This window comes from Sebastes umbrosus, chromosome 21, assembly GCF_015220745.1.
Source record: "Sebastes umbrosus isolate fSebUmb1 chromosome 21, fSebUmb1.pri, whole genome shotgun sequence".
Lineage (NCBI taxonomy): Eukaryota > Metazoa > Chordata > Actinopteri > Perciformes > Sebastidae > Sebastes > Sebastes umbrosus.
This window is the reverse complement of record NC_051289.1, coordinates 13,762,133-13,780,708: the sequence shown is the minus strand read 5'-3', so window position 1 is coordinate 13,780,708 and position 18,576 is coordinate 13,762,133. Positions and strand designations below refer to the sequence as shown.

General features: G+C 40.7%; 1 protein-coding gene across 2 annotated transcripts; it reads right to left on the bottom strand.

The window, feature by feature from the left end:
• Positions 1-7,530: 7,530 nt before the first annotated feature.
• On the bottom strand, positions 7,531-18,197 carry LOC119480652 (palmitoyltransferase ZDHHC20-B-like). 2 transcript variants are annotated; one of them, XM_037757135.1, is made up of 14 exons: positions 18,051-18,197; positions 16,159-16,185; positions 15,709-15,803; positions 15,488-15,608; positions 15,326-15,395; positions 15,149-15,181; positions 14,017-14,137; positions 13,438-13,473; positions 13,060-13,192; positions 12,769-12,895; positions 12,157-12,246; positions 11,914-12,026; positions 10,888-10,935; positions 7,531-10,766 (listed from the first exon to the last, which is right to left on the bottom strand). In XM_037757135.1, the coding sequence occupies exons 1-13, from the start codon at positions 18,166-18,168 to the stop codon at positions 10,892-10,894; spliced, it is 1,128 nt and encodes a 375-aa protein (XP_037613063.1). In that variant the 5' UTR covers positions 18,169-18,197; the 3' UTR covers positions 7,531-10,766; positions 10,888-10,891. The 2 variants fall into 2 exon arrangements, with proteins under 2 accessions (XP_037613063.1, XP_037613064.1); XM_037757136.1 differs by lacking the exon at positions 13,438-13,473.
• Between the last annotated feature and the right edge of the window lie 379 nt (positions 18,198-18,576).

Below are 18,576 nucleotides of genomic sequence, written 5' to 3'. Positions count from 1 at the left end.
TCCCTGTTGTCATAGGACAGTCTGCTAAATCCCCACGTCCCTCCTGGGTAATTGATGTAAAAACGTGGATTTGTGTGCCAATATCTTTTTATTTGTTTAAGAAAGGAGAATGAACAGGAACTTGTCTTATCTGTTGATCTTAATTAGTTTTTTAGACCATTACAATGCAGCATAAAAATGTGCAAGATGCAACAATATTTGATTTGTGCAAGAAATTAGGAAACTTTTGTATGAATTGATTTTATTTGCAGGCACAATTTGTTGAAATGGGGTCTTAGAGGTTTAGTTGTGTTATGGTGGTCTGTGGTTCTGTGTGGTTCGTTTATTAGGGATGCACCGATCAAACTTTTTCCAGTCCTGATAATGCCGATAGCCAGGGAATGAAATTAGCATCTTCCACCTGGATAAATACAGGATAAATGTTGGCTGTGGCAGGTAGAACATTTCAGGTCACCTGCCACTATGGCAGATAAGTATTCCTTATATTAAGAAATGTTATTTCAAGAAAGTAATTCATAAGTTAAAGGTGCTAAATGCGAAAATTGAGAGCAAATCTATTGCCTCTCAGGCAGTGCACTGTGGCGGCCGTGAGCTATTCATGGGGCAATGAAATGCACGGCTATGTCGACAAAGCATGAAGAAGCTCCAATTACAACACACACACAGAGGGAGAGTGACTTCATTCTCTGCTCAGGTAGACATTACTCCTCTTTATCTTTATATAGACAATAGTTGTTTGCTGATATATTAATGCTCTGAATGTCGAATAGAGAACAGGGATTAAGGTTGCATGATATATTCCACATTTCTACTGTCTGGTACCACTTACTCAGTGTTTACAATTCTCAAGCGTTACATACATAGATTTCAGAAGTGGCAGACAACAAATTGAGTGGCTGGTAGAAATGTTAAGTGGCCTGCCACAGTGGCAGGTGAGGAAGAAACGTCATTTCAGACCCTGCCGATAGCGATACCTGGGCTTTGGGTATTGGCCGATAACGAGTACCGATCCGATACCAGTAGTTAACTAGAAAATTTCGCAAGAAATTTTGACCAGTGTGCCTGGTGCTGGGGGGGGGGTCTGAGGACCACAGTGAGGTTATAAGAAGGGGGATGATAGGACCAATAAAGTCCCAAGTCTCGTGATCCTTTTAAACTTTTAATAATTTTTCTACGTTAAAGTATGGCAACTCTGTATTGCCCTAAAGACGAGTGTTTTTGAGCTCTCTTCACGTCGATTTGCCACTCATTCCTATGGAGCAAAGAAATCGCGCTTTCGCGCGATTTCTTCAGAGACCGCTACGCGAATCTCTTAGACAGGTCATAGCACACCATTCCCGGTCATTACGCACATTTTGATGTACTTTTTTTACAGGTGTTGGAAACGCTGCCGGAGGAGTAGCGCGGCAAAAAACGTAAGAAGAGCAATAGTAAGACTTCACTAGAAAATTTCGCAAGAAATTTTGACCAGTGTGCCTGGTGCTGGGGGGGGTCTGAGGACCATAGTGAGGTTAGAAGAAGGGGGATGATAGGCCCCATAAAGTCCCAAGTCTCGTGATCCTTTTAAACTTTTAATAATTCTTCTACGTTAAAGTATGGCGACTCTGTATTGCCCTAAAGACAAGTGTTTTTGAGCTCTCTTCACGTCGATTTGCCACTCATTCCTATGGAGCAAAGAAAACGCGCTTTCGCGCGATTTTTTCGGAGACCGCTACGCGAATCTCTTAGACAGGTCATAGCACACCATTCAAGATCATTACGCACGTTTTGATGTACTTTTTTTACAGGTGTTGGAAACGCTGCCGGAGGAGTAACGCGGCAAAAACCGTAAGAAGAGGAATAGTAAGACTTCACTAGAAAATTTCACAAGAAATTTTGACCAGTGTGCCAGTGTGCGCAATTTTTTCGGAGACCGCTACGCGAATCTCTTAGACAGGTCATAGCACACCATTCCCGATCATTACGCACGTTTTGATGTACTTTTTTTACAGGTGTTGGCAACGCTGCGGGAGGAGTAGCGCGGCAAAAACCGTAAGAAGAGGAATAGTAAGACTTCACTAGAAAATTTCGCAAGAAATTTTGACCAGTGTGCCTGGTGCTGGGGGGATGGGTGGGGGGGTGGCAGATTCAGACTGTCTGAGGTCCATAGTGAGGTCATAACTGTAGGCCCTTTCGCTGCGTGCGTGTCTGTCAGTGGTTGCCATGGTGATTGGGGGGCCGTGAGGAGTGTTTAGTTTCCTGTTAACATACAGTAAGAGTTGAGGGATTTTATTTTGAAAAGTAGGTGAATACCTAGTTCCTGTTATCATACAATGAGAGTTGGTGGGGCTTTTAATCACAGGTGTAATTGATCACATTAATTATGGCCCTGATCCATTGAAGCCTGGTTTAGAGCATGCTGGCTCACTGAAATGGCGTGATAATAGTGTGTGTGTGTGTGTGTGTGTGTTAGTCAGCCTGCTCTGATTGGCTAATGTGAATCAGCTGTCTAGCAGCAATCTGAAGTTGCCGTGGTGATTGGCCACTGCTGCAGTGGGGCAGTTTATAATAGGAGTTAACCAGAGACGTACATGTCATAAAAGTGCTTCTACGACAGAAACCGTGACTCCTATCGCTTAGATTGTTCATGAGACCAGTTAGGCTTTGCCTTGTGCTTCTAGGCACACTGGAATTAATAAGCTGTATGCTTAACTGTGTGGATCATTCTTTTATGTGTTTGGCAACATCAGGCTTGACTTAAACATTGCTTTTCTAACTTTGTAAAACAAAATGTAACCAATAAATACATACATTTACTGAATTGTTATTTGTAATTAAAATAATAAATCGTCTATCAGCAACTGCAAAAAAACTCTTCAAATTTAAATTAAGAAATTGGTCAAAACTTAAACAAGAATTAAAATTCAAGTATATAATGTATATAGTATTTAAACATAGAACTGAATTGAATAGATCGGCCCCATTGTCTCCGATATCCGATCCAGCTATTTGAGTCAGTATCAGCCCGATATCCGATCCGGTATCGGTATCAATGCATCCCTATAGTTTATGGCAGTGGTTTTCAAAGATATTCCATAAACACAATGACAAAATGTATGACTATTTTTGGTCATGGGTTTCATACACTTTCTGTAATAAAACATATAAAAGAAAAAATCCTCTCAGATGGGGGACCCTGGGACAAAGTCTCATTAAAAGGGGGTCCGTGGTCTAATTTGTGTCAATTTAGGGGTCCTTTACATGAAAAAGTTTGGTTTATAGTCATTAGTAGCCCATCACTTCACTGAGCCAAACATTGGCCTTTAGATAATAACTTCTTTGACATCAGCTCACTCAACTCAAGTCCTTATTCACATACAGAAAGTCTTCATCAATGAGGAAGCTCACAGTGTAGAAACTAGGTGGATTCTGCTTCACTCTCAGGGAGTTATGTGACACATGACTTTCTCTCCAGATAGGGATTAACTGGGACTATTTCTACAGGTTACTGAAAAAAGGGGCTGGAGGAGGGGGAAGTTTGCAGCGTATGCCTGTGTGTGTGTGTGTGTGTGTGTGTGTGTGTGTGTGTGTGGGTGTGTGTGTGGTAGTCTATGAGTGGGGGTGTTTGTTAGGACTGGAGCCTGTGGACAACACATCACATGCCCCCTCGTTCCCATAGTAACACATGCAGGGGCATCGTCATGTGAGGCATTTGCTGCAAATCTTTTTGCACCCTTGGCTCCATTTGATTCATTTTCCACAACACTGAGAGGCCTGTATAGAGGGCGAGTCACTGAATTTAAGCTTTAATAGCAATGACGCCTGAAGTGCAGTTCACCAGGCACATCTCCTCACTTATTCTTTAATAGCAATGATGCCTGAAGTGCAGTTCACCAGGCACATCTCCTCACTTATTCTCTGCATCCTACAGTTGTTATCTAACTTTCTTCTTTTACTTCCGAACATCACCTCTGCCCTCGTTTACCTCATATCCACCTCTATTGTTCATCACATCTGCCTGTCCGTTCAGGCAACTTGGCTTTAAACCTCTTTAGCCTTGAACTACATGTGCAGACACATTTGAAGAATGAGTAGAGAAGTCTGACGGGCACAAAAACAGGGACACGATAAGTCATGTACACACACCCCGACACAGCATTGGATATAGGAGGTGTGACGCATCTCTGTTTCACCTGATATGAATCATTTTCATCAAGTCTGAGCAATTTTTATTCTGGCTGCGTCAAGGCACACCTTAGCTTACATTTTTACTCAAGAAGGTTCAGACTTAGCAGAATGGATTTGCCCCAATTGGCCTGAGTTTATGAATAAACAACACAAAATTCCCAGAAATCTACAGAGAAATCTTCAACCACAAAACAGCATCATTAAAGTGGCAGTAGGCAGAATGTTTTTTGGCATCATTGGGCAAAAAAATCCATCATAACCTTTCAGCACATTGTAATTCAAGTGTTCTGAGAGATAACTAGACTTCTGCACCTCCTCATGGCTCTGTTTTCACACTTTAAAAAATCTAGCTTGTGACGGGAGACTTTGGCCAATCACAGGTCATTTCAGAGAGCGTTCCTATTGAGCGTTCCTATCGGCTTTTCATTTGACGGAGGCAGCTGTCAATCACTCGCAAACTCCGATCAATTTCACTTTCTCATTTTACAGCTAAACAGTACACTACAAGATGTTTCTTAAAACATTTTACGCGAGATATAGGCATTACAGTAACAGAATATTGATTCATATTTGAGCAGCGCTGCCTAGTTTGACCGTTTGTCCGGAGTTTGCGAGTGATTGACTCATACATTACTGTTAGGATCGAGTCACCATTTTATAGAAAATAACTTTGCTCCAATTCCACCCACTGCTGCTTTAAAAAGACATTTACGGGAAAATACCCCCCTAAAACGAATTAATATTCTGCTTCAGTTTAAGGTTAGATTTTAACAAGTTAAAAAGAAACAGACTGTGAGGATGATTTTATCTTAGGACAAATCCTTGGATGGTGATTAATGGAACAGTTCAGCTCACTATGACGGCTGTGATTATGATGCACAGCTGTACGCCAGACATTCAGATTCACTTAATTGCAGCCAGACTAACTCCAAAACCTGATCACATCATAAATTTGATGCTGTGATCTCCTGCCAAGGGACACCATCGGCTGTGTTTGTAGATACTGATGTTAAAATCCAAAATCACTGTTTAATGGGGGATTTTTCTTTTAATGGCTAACCCATCCAAAGGTCTTCAGTGAAACTGCAGCTGCTTTGGCCTTGCGGAGGTTTAGACTTGTTTGGTTTTTCACAACTCACTGTTTACTCTCCTTCAAAAACTGACACCGAGGTCATTAACTCGGGAGTTTATAGCTCACATGTGCATGGTCACCCACCTTATAAACACACATGCATAAAACTGGTCAAATCTAAAATCTAAAACAAACAGTATTTGATTTTAAATTAATATTGTGCTGTTCTTGTTCAGACTGTTTTATAATGTAGTCCACGACTTGGCATTTACATTACATAGTATATGCCAAGTCATGCTGTTATGACCTTGGTCGCTGTGTTGTACAGATCTGCAGAACAGATGTGATACTCTGGGGGTCTGTTCTGTCCCCATATGCCTAAATTATGATTTACAAACAGCCATGTCGGACGCTTTTGTAGAGGAAGTTAATGTGAAGCATGAGGGCTTTGAGAGGAAGAGCAGAGCAGTGAACAGCAGAGGGTCAAGGGCCTGGGTGTTAGACAGATACTGTACTATGGCAAAAGTTCTCAGTCCACAAAGAATGTCGACTGCCTCCAGATACTGTGAGAATGAAACTATTTGATGGTTTTAGTTTTGTGTCTGAGCTCATCTAAAAGCACTCGTTTTAGACAAAAACAAAGTTGACTTAAATCACTGTCTTTCTCTGACAGCACAAGGCTAAACACAATAATTTGTTCAATCTGCATGCTGTATTTGCATCTTTGTATAACTTTCACTTCAGGAATTTAGCAATTGGAGATGCTGATACTGAGTATCCTTTTTTCGCACAAACTGACTCTGGACAACACTTCAAACACTATGCAAAACTGGCCTTTTCTTATTCTCCTGTATTACACAATTAAGGTGTTGCTGTGCAGTCAGTATTTTTGATATTTGACACATTTTAAAGATTAAAGCCACATGGACAAACTAGAATTACCACCTTGCGGTTGTATGCCTCTGCCCATCAGTCAAGTTGCAGGCTATGAACTCTTGAGTTATGGCCAAAAATGTGTTTTGGGAGGTCAGGCTGACCATCCAATTCTTTTTTTTTTTAAAGATTATTTTTTGGGCTTATATATATTTAATGGAGAGAGAGACAGTGACAGTTATGAAAGGGGAAGAGAGAGAGGGGATGACATGCAGGAAAGGGACCCAGCCCCGGCACACGGGGCGCCTGCCCCACCAGGCGAGCCACCAGGGCGCCCCGACCATCAAATTCTAATCAGTTCATCCTTGTGTCTGAGTGGATGTTTGTCAAATTTGAAGAAATTGCCTCAAGGCGTTCCTGAGATATTGCATTCACGAGGGTAAGTGTGGCTCCGTTTTTGAAAATGCCCACTTAAGCTATACAGTCCAAGCACGTAGTTGACACGTGTTTCAATAAAACTCCGTAGTCCATGTTCTTCGTTTCAACCGTTTACTGAAAATCTTTCTGAAGTCTTCAAATACAAAAAAAGTAACAAAATATCAAAAAACATAACCAGTAAAAAAGCAAGAACAGGTATATTAAGCACGGTCAAAGACTAGTGTGCTCTCCAGGCTCCATAGCTTCAACTGAATCGTTTAATGAGCACATTTTTGCTTCTACCCAATCAGAAGACAGGGCTGGCTGCAGGCACAATTGCTCCTTATTGAGCACACTGCAATGAAACTACAGAGCTACTTATCTCAAGCAAATAAAACAAAATATAAATTAACCAGTTATTTCTTTATTGTACAAATGGCTCTAACAACGAGAATGGGACGGACATGAGATCACAGTAACCTTGACCTTTGATGACCAAAATCTAATCAGTTCACCTTTGAGTCCAAGTGGATGCCGGCACGGAGGCATAAAAGCTCCACCAATGTTCACATCAAAATGCCTTTACAGTTCTTGGGGAGTGCTACTGCATATGTGGAAACTTGTATAAAGCCTTCTGTGGCTCCAGAGGGAGCTGCACAAAGTTTGACTAAGTGCCTCAAGTGATGTCACTGGAGGTGTGGCGTTAGAAAGAAGACCTCTGTGGCTCACTCCTCCTCTCTGCTTGAGGCTACATTTGCTGCTACTGGCATAACACACCCAAATCTGCAACTGGATTGTAGGATGTCGAGTTGCATTGTGGGTAATGCAGGTTTTCACGGAAGAAGAATTTCTGCAATAAAGAAAGACAATATCTCTGTTGCATTCATTTTGGTCCTTTTTTTAAAAATTGCCCATCCGATGATGTTAAAGGAGTTCAATGCTAAATCGGTGCAGTACACTTTGAAGGCTTGAATTAATAAAAAAACTGATGAGCAAAATTAGACAGGAGGTTTAAAAAAACATTTATTGTTATTTTCATGTTAATCGTGTAGAGGCATGTACTTCATTCACAAAATAGGAACAGTAAAATTAATCAGACAAGAAAAATATATATGTAGTCTTTTTCTTACATTATCAATATATATATACACACATTGTAAAATAGGACATTGTAACAAAAAGAAACCAAAGTGTAGCAATAAGCACGTTATGATAGGCTACATCTGCAATGTGAATACAGATGTGAAATGTTTACAGTCGCAAAAGAAATGAAATTGTCAGATCCTTCCTCCGTTTTCACAGGAGTTTTTATGGCTTCGTTTATAAAGTTGAGACAGACCAGAGTAAAGCTAATTGAAAACATGACGCACCTGGCAAGAATTGTAAACCCCCAATGTTTTGTTTTGACACCATAATCCCTGTTATCTTGATAAAACACATTTTTTTACACGAGTTAGGCGCCATGCTTTTGAGCATTAGTCAGACGTTATGTGTGTACATGTAAACAGACATGTAAAAATCTCATGGCTGCACAGAAGCAAATTCTTCCAAGACGACAATATTACAAAAGAACACTCAATTAAGCATTACAAAATACACACGCGCACTTTAGTCTCAAGGCCAAACAGCCCAGAGAGAGAATATAGGCAATTTGTAAAACGACAAGACGACAGGTCCAATGTTTCAGAATCAGTGGCCGTAAAGTGATGAGCGGGCTCTTGACAGATGAACATACAGATGTTTTTGTCTTTTTTTTTCTTCAACTAAATGTGAGGTTTAGAAAAGATCTACACGTGATCAGAACACAACCTTGGCTTGCATCATGATCTCAGTGATTTAATCTGCTAAACTGAGATCGAACCACCGGTGTGATTCTGATACTTAGGCCCCCATGAGCATCATCCATACAGCAACAAATGTCCTCCAATCACTGGTTTGTAACTATAAATACACTCGGGCTCAAAAAGGGTCAAACATGATTGGAAGGACAAAAACGTAAACATAAAAGTCAAAAGAGCGGGCTGTTTTTAACTCTCCATCCCCCCCTACTGTCCCAGCTGTGGTACATTCAGCACAATGATTACCAAGAAACGCACCGTACAACACCACTAACTCACTCTACGCCATAGAAACAGCTGTAAACTTGTACATCACCAGAGTCTAGTTAGTAGGAGGCTCTTCCAGCAAACAGTCAGGGGTGTGATCAGATAGACACGAGCAAATGACAGACATCAGGAATTCGTTGGGTTTCCCTTTCGATGTGAAAGTTGCATATAAATAACAAAATTCCTCGCAAAAAGGACGTAACTAAATCCTGAACAGTTGTTATTTGGTTATACTGACAGAATGGTCCATTCTTTAGCAGGTATTCACATGTGCATGATTCACGAAATCTAATTAAAAAAGTCTTCCTTTACAGATTTTTGTCAGATCCTCTGAGTCACTGACACATCCCAGATGTTCAACACTGACATATCCCAGATGTTCAACACTGACATAACAGGTTAACTGTTAGGTTTTTAACACAAGCTGAGGCTCCTTTAACAGTTCAAGGTCACAACACGGAGTAGATGAGGCGAGAAGAAAGCCGTAGTCGACACCTCTAATTTCACATTAGATCAGATGGGTTCAATTCACTTTCATTCCAAAAAAGAGAGTTATTACAGGAAAGCTATGCATGGTATGAATTAAATACTTATTTCTGAAGAAAGCTGCACCTGCAAATTAGACTGAAAGTGAATTGAGCCCTGAGCCACATGTTGATGGAGTTCAGAAAAACATCTCCATCTGAATGAGGGCAGATAACAGGAGCAGTGTCGCAACCTGCCGGCCAGCACTGGTATTGCAAGGACATCATGACCCGCTACAGGCAGGAGGGACAGACGCACCTTGTAGAAAATATTGCGCCATAATGACTGATAAGTAGAATTTGGTTATGAATACATTGGCCAGTGAGGTTAAGATAAAGCTAGGATGTTGTAAACACTTCAGGTTCAGAGGTCAGAGCTCCTGACAGGTCAGCCCTTATTTGGCAATGGTGTCGTAGTAAAGGCTGAAGCGCTGAGCTGAGTAGAAAAACAGGCTGTAGACGTTGCGGGTTGAGAATCACTGATGGACATACTTACATATGACACTGAAAAGAACAGGTAGTGATGGACGCTGCGCATTGCACTGTTTGAAATGCATCTCCCAGGTCATTTATAAGCAGCATGTAACACAAGTTGGCCACAAAAAAAAAAACACATTAAGCTGATTCTTTTAGTTGCTGTTAGTTCTTACTGCCACTTCAACTGTTACACACATTCACACACAAACAATACGCCAGAAATCACATGATCATCCAACATCCGTTATACCTGGGATGCTTTTTGGACATGAGAAAAAGAACAAAAAAAAGCAGCACGTTGTTTGATGGACATTGATAATCTACAAAGTGCAAATGTGCCACCTTGTGCTGTGTAATATCCAAAACGCCACCCAAAACCCGGCTACAGCCTTCCCTGTTGTGCACTGGTTCAGTCCGCTGGACCGTGCGGTGTAGAGTCCTCTGTAAGATAGTCCAGGTTTTGGGTGGGAAACATCCAGCTCAAAAAAGTTGCAGACCACAGATGCGCTCCAACATTATGAGTTAAAAATAAAAAGACAAAAAACAACAACAACTGTCACACAGGTAAACTGATCCATCTCCTCAGGATGTACTGCCTTTCTAAAAAAAAAACACGAAATGTTCAAAACAAACACGCTGCTCCAGCTTGTCCCCCGCTCTTCACCGCAGCTTTGTGCCTTTAAAACGAGTCCCGGTGCACCCAGGGAGCTTTTGGCACCAAAAAGTTTTTCTCATTAAACACCAAAAGTAGCTAGTAATATTCCTTCCAGGATTCTTGAATTTTCATCAATAAATGCTCCACTTGTGAGAAAAACTAAAACAGCACGAGGAAATATGTATACAGTTGAATGTATGCGTGTTAGCATGTGTGTTTGTGTGTGTGTGTGAAGAGGAACTAGCTCGTATCACATGGGGGGGTAGGTGTGAGATTTGCTTATGAAACTGCATGCGAAAATGCCAATGCCATAGATGCATTACTGTGCTGTGACGGGCGAAAGAAATGCATTTCCATAGTTACTCTGAATGGGGTCTGTAGGGATGGGGTTGCCAGCTGGGAGACTGTTGCCATGGAGACAAACTAAAACTGTTGCGTTGCTTAAGGCATCGTATTAGATGACGGAGGAGTTTCTCCTGTGGCAGAGAAGAAAAGACAATTAGGTACATTACTGTTGATCACACTCACAATTGACATAATTGTTCAATGAAACACTTCCATGTGAAAAAACTGCAGACTGACTGAACTCATATTTACCTGGTTAGGACTCGCTCTCCATGGAGATTGTAATGGTTTCACTTTCAGCTGTGAAGTCAAACAGAAAACGTGTTAGGGGGGCCGTACACATGACGCTTTTTTTGCGCCCCTCACACCCATTGCTGTCAATGTAGACGCGTGGAAGGCCGGTTCAAATGTGGGAGCGACGCCGCCGCGACGTACAAGCGTTCCCATGCGCCTATTTTTTAAGGCTGCGCCCCGAGAATGAACACAGTTCAACTTTTGGAATGCTGCAGCGTGCACCGCATGTCATGTGACGAGGAACAACCAATCACAGCCGGCAGATATCCTTCCTTTCTTCCGTAAATATCAGTCTACGGTAAATATAGGATAGGATAGACAGCTTTATTGATCCCCGTGGGGAAATTTGATTGCCACCAAGTCAAACAACAACAAAAAACACAGTATTTACAGTACACTAATGAATAAATAACATCATAAGAAGCCCTTTGAGACATCATCAACAGCTGAGAGGTACCATGGAACCTCCTGAATCGTTCAGTAGAACACTGAGGCATCACTAGTCGCTCACTGAATGAAGGAGAAGTTAATCATTTTTATGCAGGGCTACCCAGAGCTTTACAATCTGTCACACAAACTTTCTTATTTGCTTCACTGTTTTCGTTCGAGGACGCCGCAACATCCGGTTGAAAGGTCAGCCTAATTGACACGGAGAAATCGAGCAGTAATGTTACTGTGAGGGGGTTTACGGAACTGGAAATCCATTTTTCTTTGTTTTGACTTTGTTTAGTTTAGTCAGTGAGGCTTTTTGCTGCTAAATTACCGCAGCTTCATTATTGACATTGCAGCGCGCAGGTTTCGGTTGCTTAGTAACAGCATGCGCGAAAGGAGCGGAACCTCCAAAGCACCTTGGGTAGCAGGATGAAAGTGGCACGGCTGGCGTTTTTTTCCACACGTTTTTTTAGATGCGGCATGTGTACGGCCCCTTATGGTGGCAGATGCCAGACGGTGAGTTGTCAATTCTGTAGGTGAAATAGAGCTCACCTGATTTGAGGGTGTTATTAGACTGATGGTCTCCGATGTTGTTGGCATGCTGGTCGTTGCTCATGAGGGGATTCTGTGACTCGCTCACGGGGCTCACTGGGACATCAGCAACACTGGAAACATGCCCAATGAATAAAATAGTAAATGAACTGTGCATCCACAACCCTTTAAAAAAAACATAAATCCTTTTTAGAGCCTCATGTCAAATAATATATATCTTTTATTATACCAGGAATCGATCACCTTTTATTTGGCTCGGGCTGCAGGGTCACTGTGGCCTGCTCTACATCAGCGTTGACCAGCCTTGTGGGAAACGTCAGACCGTCTCCCTGACTGTGGGGGACAAAGAGGACAGGGGAAACTCAAGATTAGCCAAAAAACTGCAGTTTGGTTCGATTTCCTCTGGAACTACACAAAGGTAACCTGATATTTGCTCTATCGCTTCTTAAGCATGAAAACATTTGTGTCAGAATTTTTTTTTTTTAATGACTGTGCTGTAAATTCAACCACAGAATCAGTACTTAGTTTGAATACAGTATAAGTGTTACAAGGGCCTCTATGTCTTTGTCTCCTTTAGAGCTGCAACAATTAATCGGTTAATTGTCAACTATTAAATGAATCGCTAACTATTTGATAATCGATTTGAGTCATTTCAAAGATTCCAGCTTCTTAAATGAATATTTTCTGGTTGCTCTACTCTTCTATGACACTAAACTGAATATCTTTGAGTTGCGGACTTTGGGAAACACTGATGAACATTTTTCACCATCATATAGACCAAACAGCTAATCAAGAAAATAATCGAAAGATTAATCGACAATGAAATTAATCTTTAGTTGCACTTGTCTCTTTTACCTGGTGAAGATGGGCAGCGGCCAGTACTTCTTCTGGTCTCCAAAGACCTGAGCGATATTCTTCCGGAAACCCAGAGAGAAGCCGTTCTTATCAGAGCCTGTCCTAAAGACTGGTGCTCTGAACGCCTCTGCAGAGAGGGAGCAACATGGAGAGACAAGCATGGGCAGAGACAAATACAGACAGGTCATTAAACGAACCAATAGGTGATACGAAGACACATTTACAACTACAACAACATTGAAAACCTCATCAAACACCTGTTGAATGTGTGTGTGTGTGTGTGTCTGTTACCTATAGTGGACCTGTTCTTCCCTACAAGCCACAGGTGGTAGCTGAAGAGGGACAGAATACTGATGCAGAACATGGCGGCCACAAAAAAGAGAAACAAGACATGGAATTTGGCGTGAGTGTCTGGCAGCTCATTCTGTGGGGGGGGAGACAGAGACGAGAGAAAAGGAGAGTGAATCATTAACATATTCATATTGAGGATATTTATGGAAAGAAAGAAAGAAATAAGAGAGAGAAAGTAAAAAGAAAAAGGCAGAGTAACAGAGAAATAAGACGGATGCCATGTGAACCACGTCACTGCAACGCACATCACGACAAAAACCATGGCAACGACGGTGAGGCACTGCAACACTAAAGGCTTTTGGAGGATAGCTGGGTTACCTTTGGGCAGTTCTCTGCCGATTTCCTCCGGCAAAGCTTTAGTACAAACAGAAACAAGACTGGTTAGCAACACCAGGAGAGAACAGGTGGGAGGGGAGGAAGCACTTAGGAACCAGCGGGCAAATACAAGTCAAGGCCACGTTAGGTGAATGAGGGTAAAAAAAATGAAAGAGAGTGGGTTGAATGTACAAAGTGTGCCCAGTATGGAGAGAACAAAGAGGAAGAGATGAGAAGGAAATCAAAGTGGAACAGCTACAGAGAAGGAAAAAAGAGAGGAGGTGTTTGCACGAGTGGTGTGACTGATGGTTCTGATAGTGGAGAGGGAGAGACAGAAGAGAGAGAGATGAGAGAACAATGACCCAGTGTGCGAGAACTGGGGATAACAGAAAGGGGGGGAACAGAGAGGGGTCGGAGGGGTCGAGGGGGAGAGAGGACAGAGAAAACAGAGGACTGACTGACAGCTCAGCACAGGGAGAGGTCAGCACCATGCACAACCGACTCAAGAGGATGCTCGTCCGGGCTTCGACATGCACCCGAATCTGCATCCTCTGTAGCATCGCATTCACAATCTTTACTCACTGTCCAGAACTTTATGAAATATTGCAGTACGGTGGCCGCAATGAACAAACAGTACACCAGCGAGTAGGCCAGGAAGAGGATGAAAAACTTGTAGTTGGAGAATCCGACACAGTTGTTCACCCTGGAGACACACAAACAAACAAACAGCAGAAAAGTCAGATATGACATCACTTCCTCAGCGTAGATATCTTATCAACCTGAACTTTCAAAAAAAAAGGTGGAGGCTTAATCTTATGGTTACACCCATAGACTGTATTGTTACACCAAGCTGGTAGTATTCTTTCTTTGGTACAAACCAGAGTAGAACGCTCTGTTGCCTTCTTATATTTGGTTAATAGAGGCAATGAGAACAAGATCTATGATCATAATTAAGTTGTTTTTGAACAGTTTTTGGCAACATGTCACGCTGCAAGATGAGATTATTCCAACATAGTGGAGTTAAAACAAATTAAGTTATTTGTAACATTAACTATTAGGGGTGTAACGTTACATCGATCTGGATCTACAATCTGACATCACTGACGCATATTGAAAAATATCGATACATATCATCTTTGAGACACGCCTTTATTTTGAAATTCCCACTTTATATGTATTCTTTTTATTAAAAAGAATAGATTGTTTTTCATTTAAATGTCTGGAAGAGCCCAGTAATAAAATTGTCAAATCATATTTTATTGGGCATATGATATCATCTCATATTGATTTCAGGCCCCTGAATTGAATCGTATCGTGGCAGACTTTGTGATATCGGCAAATATGGTTTTGTTGTCCAAAGAATCAATATAATATCATGAGGAAGCTTGTGATTTACACCCCTATTAACTATTAGGTCTTCAAAGCAGGAAAGAATAAATGAAAATTGCTCAGACAGCAGTTTGCTCTTGGCTGACTCCGTTGTGCTCTGCTTTTACAGTATGAGCTATCAGATCTATCTCCTTATGCTTACTAACCTGCATGAAGCAACTAAGAAACACTCGTAATACTGCAAGTTTTGGCATCTTAATACGACCAAAAAAGAGTTAAACTAACATGGGCCTGTTGCAATGATGCTTGGCATGAAGTGTGAACCATCCTAACTCTAAAATGTGAGATGTACAGTATATCCCTTTGTTTAGCAGGTCTTACATACCAGGGACAATGGTGGTCCATCTTCAGCACGCACCTGCCACACACAGCAAGAGAATAGAAGAAGGAGAGGAGAGATTAAAAACAAAAAACACACACAAGAAAGGATCAGAGACAAGTGGAAGAGAAATGGTTGAATCAAGAGGAAGTCTCACAGTTCAATAAATATGTTTTTTCTTACATGTCACACGCGGAGCAGTGATGACAGCGGTCTGGCTTGATAACTTGACAGCGGTCACAGTAACGGATTGCTGCATCGTGTCAACACAACAGGATCTTGTTACGGGACAGGTCCAACACAGAGGTGCAACACACATTCACATTTAGACACACAGAGACGTACCTCCAGCTCCTGTGCGGGTGTACAGAGGCAGACTGGTGGCGGCTCTCCAGAGGATTTCTTGCTGGGACTCTGGCCTCTCTTCCTTCTCGTAACGCTCCTTCTCAGGTTTGGGCAGGCAGAACTGGAGTGAACGAAAAGCAGTTTTTTTTTTATGTCAGCAGGGGATTACAGACATGTAGAGAGAGTGGGCTTGTATTTGGAGACTTTTTTGGTTATTGTACCTCTTTAGAGGGGTTGGCAGGCTGGCTGAAGATGGTCTTCCAGTAAGACCATACAAACATGATGAAAGAGAGGTGGAAGAAGATCAGGTAGACAACTGGAGGGAAACATTAAGCAAAACGTCAGGACCAACAGTCTCACGTATACATTGAACACAAGCATTAGCATTAAAAAGCTGATATGCTGCTGTCACTTGGGATATGAACACTGTACATCTACATATTAAATTAATGAGAGAGGAATGCTGAATGAGGAGCTGCTCAGCTTCAACCTCAGCACTTAGAGAGAGCATGTTTTCTGTGCCAACCTTTTTTTTCTTTAGCTAAAAGTGTACAAAGCATATTTCACCGGACCTTAGAGAGATTATTATTCCAGTAAAAAGCAAACTGGCTCAGTTCCCTACATTCACAATGTATTTAATAAACATTATTTTGAAACACCAAGACACTTACTCTGCTCTCCTATACTGGGGATGGTGACTGGAAGAGAAAAAAACAAGAGAAAATGTTAGATACAAAAAGAAATTGTCAACTAAAACAGTGATAGTTACATAGCAACATTAAAATCAGTGGTTATACATCTGGAAGTGGGCTTTAGAAAGGCTTTCCCAAGAGAAATTCACAAGTCTTACATGCTTAAAGGGATACGAATAAAAGAAAAAAAATATATTTTACACAAAATAGTGTTTTCTCAAGTTGACAAACCAATCTCACCACAATGTGTATTCAGCTTTCAGTCATATCACACAACCTTTGTTGCCAGTTGTCTTATAATTTCCATTTATCTGAGCACTTTAAAATGACTTTTCGTCCCCCTTGTGAGGGGATTGTTTTCTCCGCTACTGTTTCCTGGGTCTAGAATGAACTTTCAGTCTTGAATTTCGGGCTCATGTGGAAGAAAAACAGTCCTTAAAGTCAGAAAAAAATGGGAATTTGATCAATAGAAAATCTGCTGAGGAAAAACTAACGCTCATTTCATTTTTTTTTTTTAATTTCAAAATGTATTTCGAACAAGTAGAAAACAAATAAAAAGAAAGAAAAAGAATGATCATACCAACAAGTGGACAGTCAGACACAAGTAGTATTCACATACAATGAAAAGCGTAAGAAAAATAAATTGTCAACACTTGATGCCTTGATTTACATATTCGAAAGGAGTGAGAAGAAGTATAAACTTATTTAATCCCACCCCTTAAGTCAATTATTAACCAGCTTCCTTATTGAGCTGGTTACTGTTGAACACACATAATCTGTAAAGTGGGGATCAAACACAGATATCACCTCATTTTAAATGAGTCACAAGACATACGTCATCATTCACAGTTGAAACATATCAAATTAATTTAGTTCCTCTGATTAGATCCAACATTTTCTCTCTCTCATTTTATCACAAAAACTCTCAGAGCCAAATCAACACTGAGCTAATTACAGGAAGTATATTCACTTTTTTAATAGTCGTGTATCACAGCGGTTACCCTGCACTATATTCAGTTTTAACAGTTTTCTTCATCTCCTTGTATTTTTATATATGGTATATTTTTTTGTACTTTGTACTACTAACTTTTTTACTGCCTTTTTATTAACATGTTTTGCACTGTGGAACTGTGATGCTGGAAACTTGAATTAATAAAGTTACTATCTATCTATCTAATCTGTCAAGTGGGGATCAAACATAGATATCACCTCATTTTAAATGAGTCATAAGCAAAAAAAAAAAAAAAAAAAAGAGGAACCACTAATTTAATCTTAACCAAATCAGTGTGTGGTGTACTTTTTTATATATATTGTTCACACCACAGTGACATGAAAGTACACCTACATAAAATGAGATCCTGACACCAAAGTGTTGGTTTCTTCATCATTCATAGTTGAAACACATCAAATTAATTTAGTTCCTCTAATTAGAAAAAAAAAAACATTTTCTCTCTCATCTTATCACAAACACTCTCAGAGCCAAATCAACACTGTATGTTTGCCAGGCTAATCACAGGTGGTGTAGTTAAAGAGGGGAAGTCTGCACATCTGGCCAGCCGGCCACCTTCTATAGTTAACATTATAACGCTCCATCCAGACAGACTCAGCTCGACACAAAGCCATGTTAACACCACGGTGGAAGTTGTCTAAAACACATCTCCCATTAAAATAAGGCGACCCAAAGCTACAAGCATGGCAAGCTACCAGATAATGAATTTGGACAGGCTTTGCCACAACAACCATTGTTGAGCTGCAGTCCGTTTACTTCCTGCTGGCCAGCAGCAGCAGCAGCAGCTGTATGTTTGTGTGGACAAACACCAGCCTTTAAAGGCTTTACACAGCCAAAAGACGATGGCAGGATGACTACTTACATATACAAAGCTCTATCACGTAAGCGTAATACGACCAGCAGACGACCAGGGCGATGAAAATCACAGGTATCCATGCTAAACCCCGTTGACAGCATCTCAGGACGTGTGTGGGCGCCATCTTTCTCCCTCTACTGGGGGAACAGGGAGTGTCCATTTGTGACGTCACTGGGCTGAAAATATATATGTGTTTTTATTATAGGGGGGATTAATTAAAAGATATTCATTGAAATAAAGCGTTTTAATTACACTTTTTAGGCTCAAAAATACATGGAATGATCACACATAATATATATAGCCTATCGCATTTTTTTTTTTGTTCCTGCTAAATGTAGGTGTAGTTTGCAACTTTATAAAAGGAGATGTTTGTTAAAGATATTATTATCTTATTATATATTTATTGTTTATAATTTTATTTTTTTACTTGTGTATATTCTTTTTACTTATTTATCTATTTTTTTGTATATAATGTGTTTTTCCTGTATCTATACTGGCTTATTTTATATTAATATTAGGTTTGTTAAGTTTC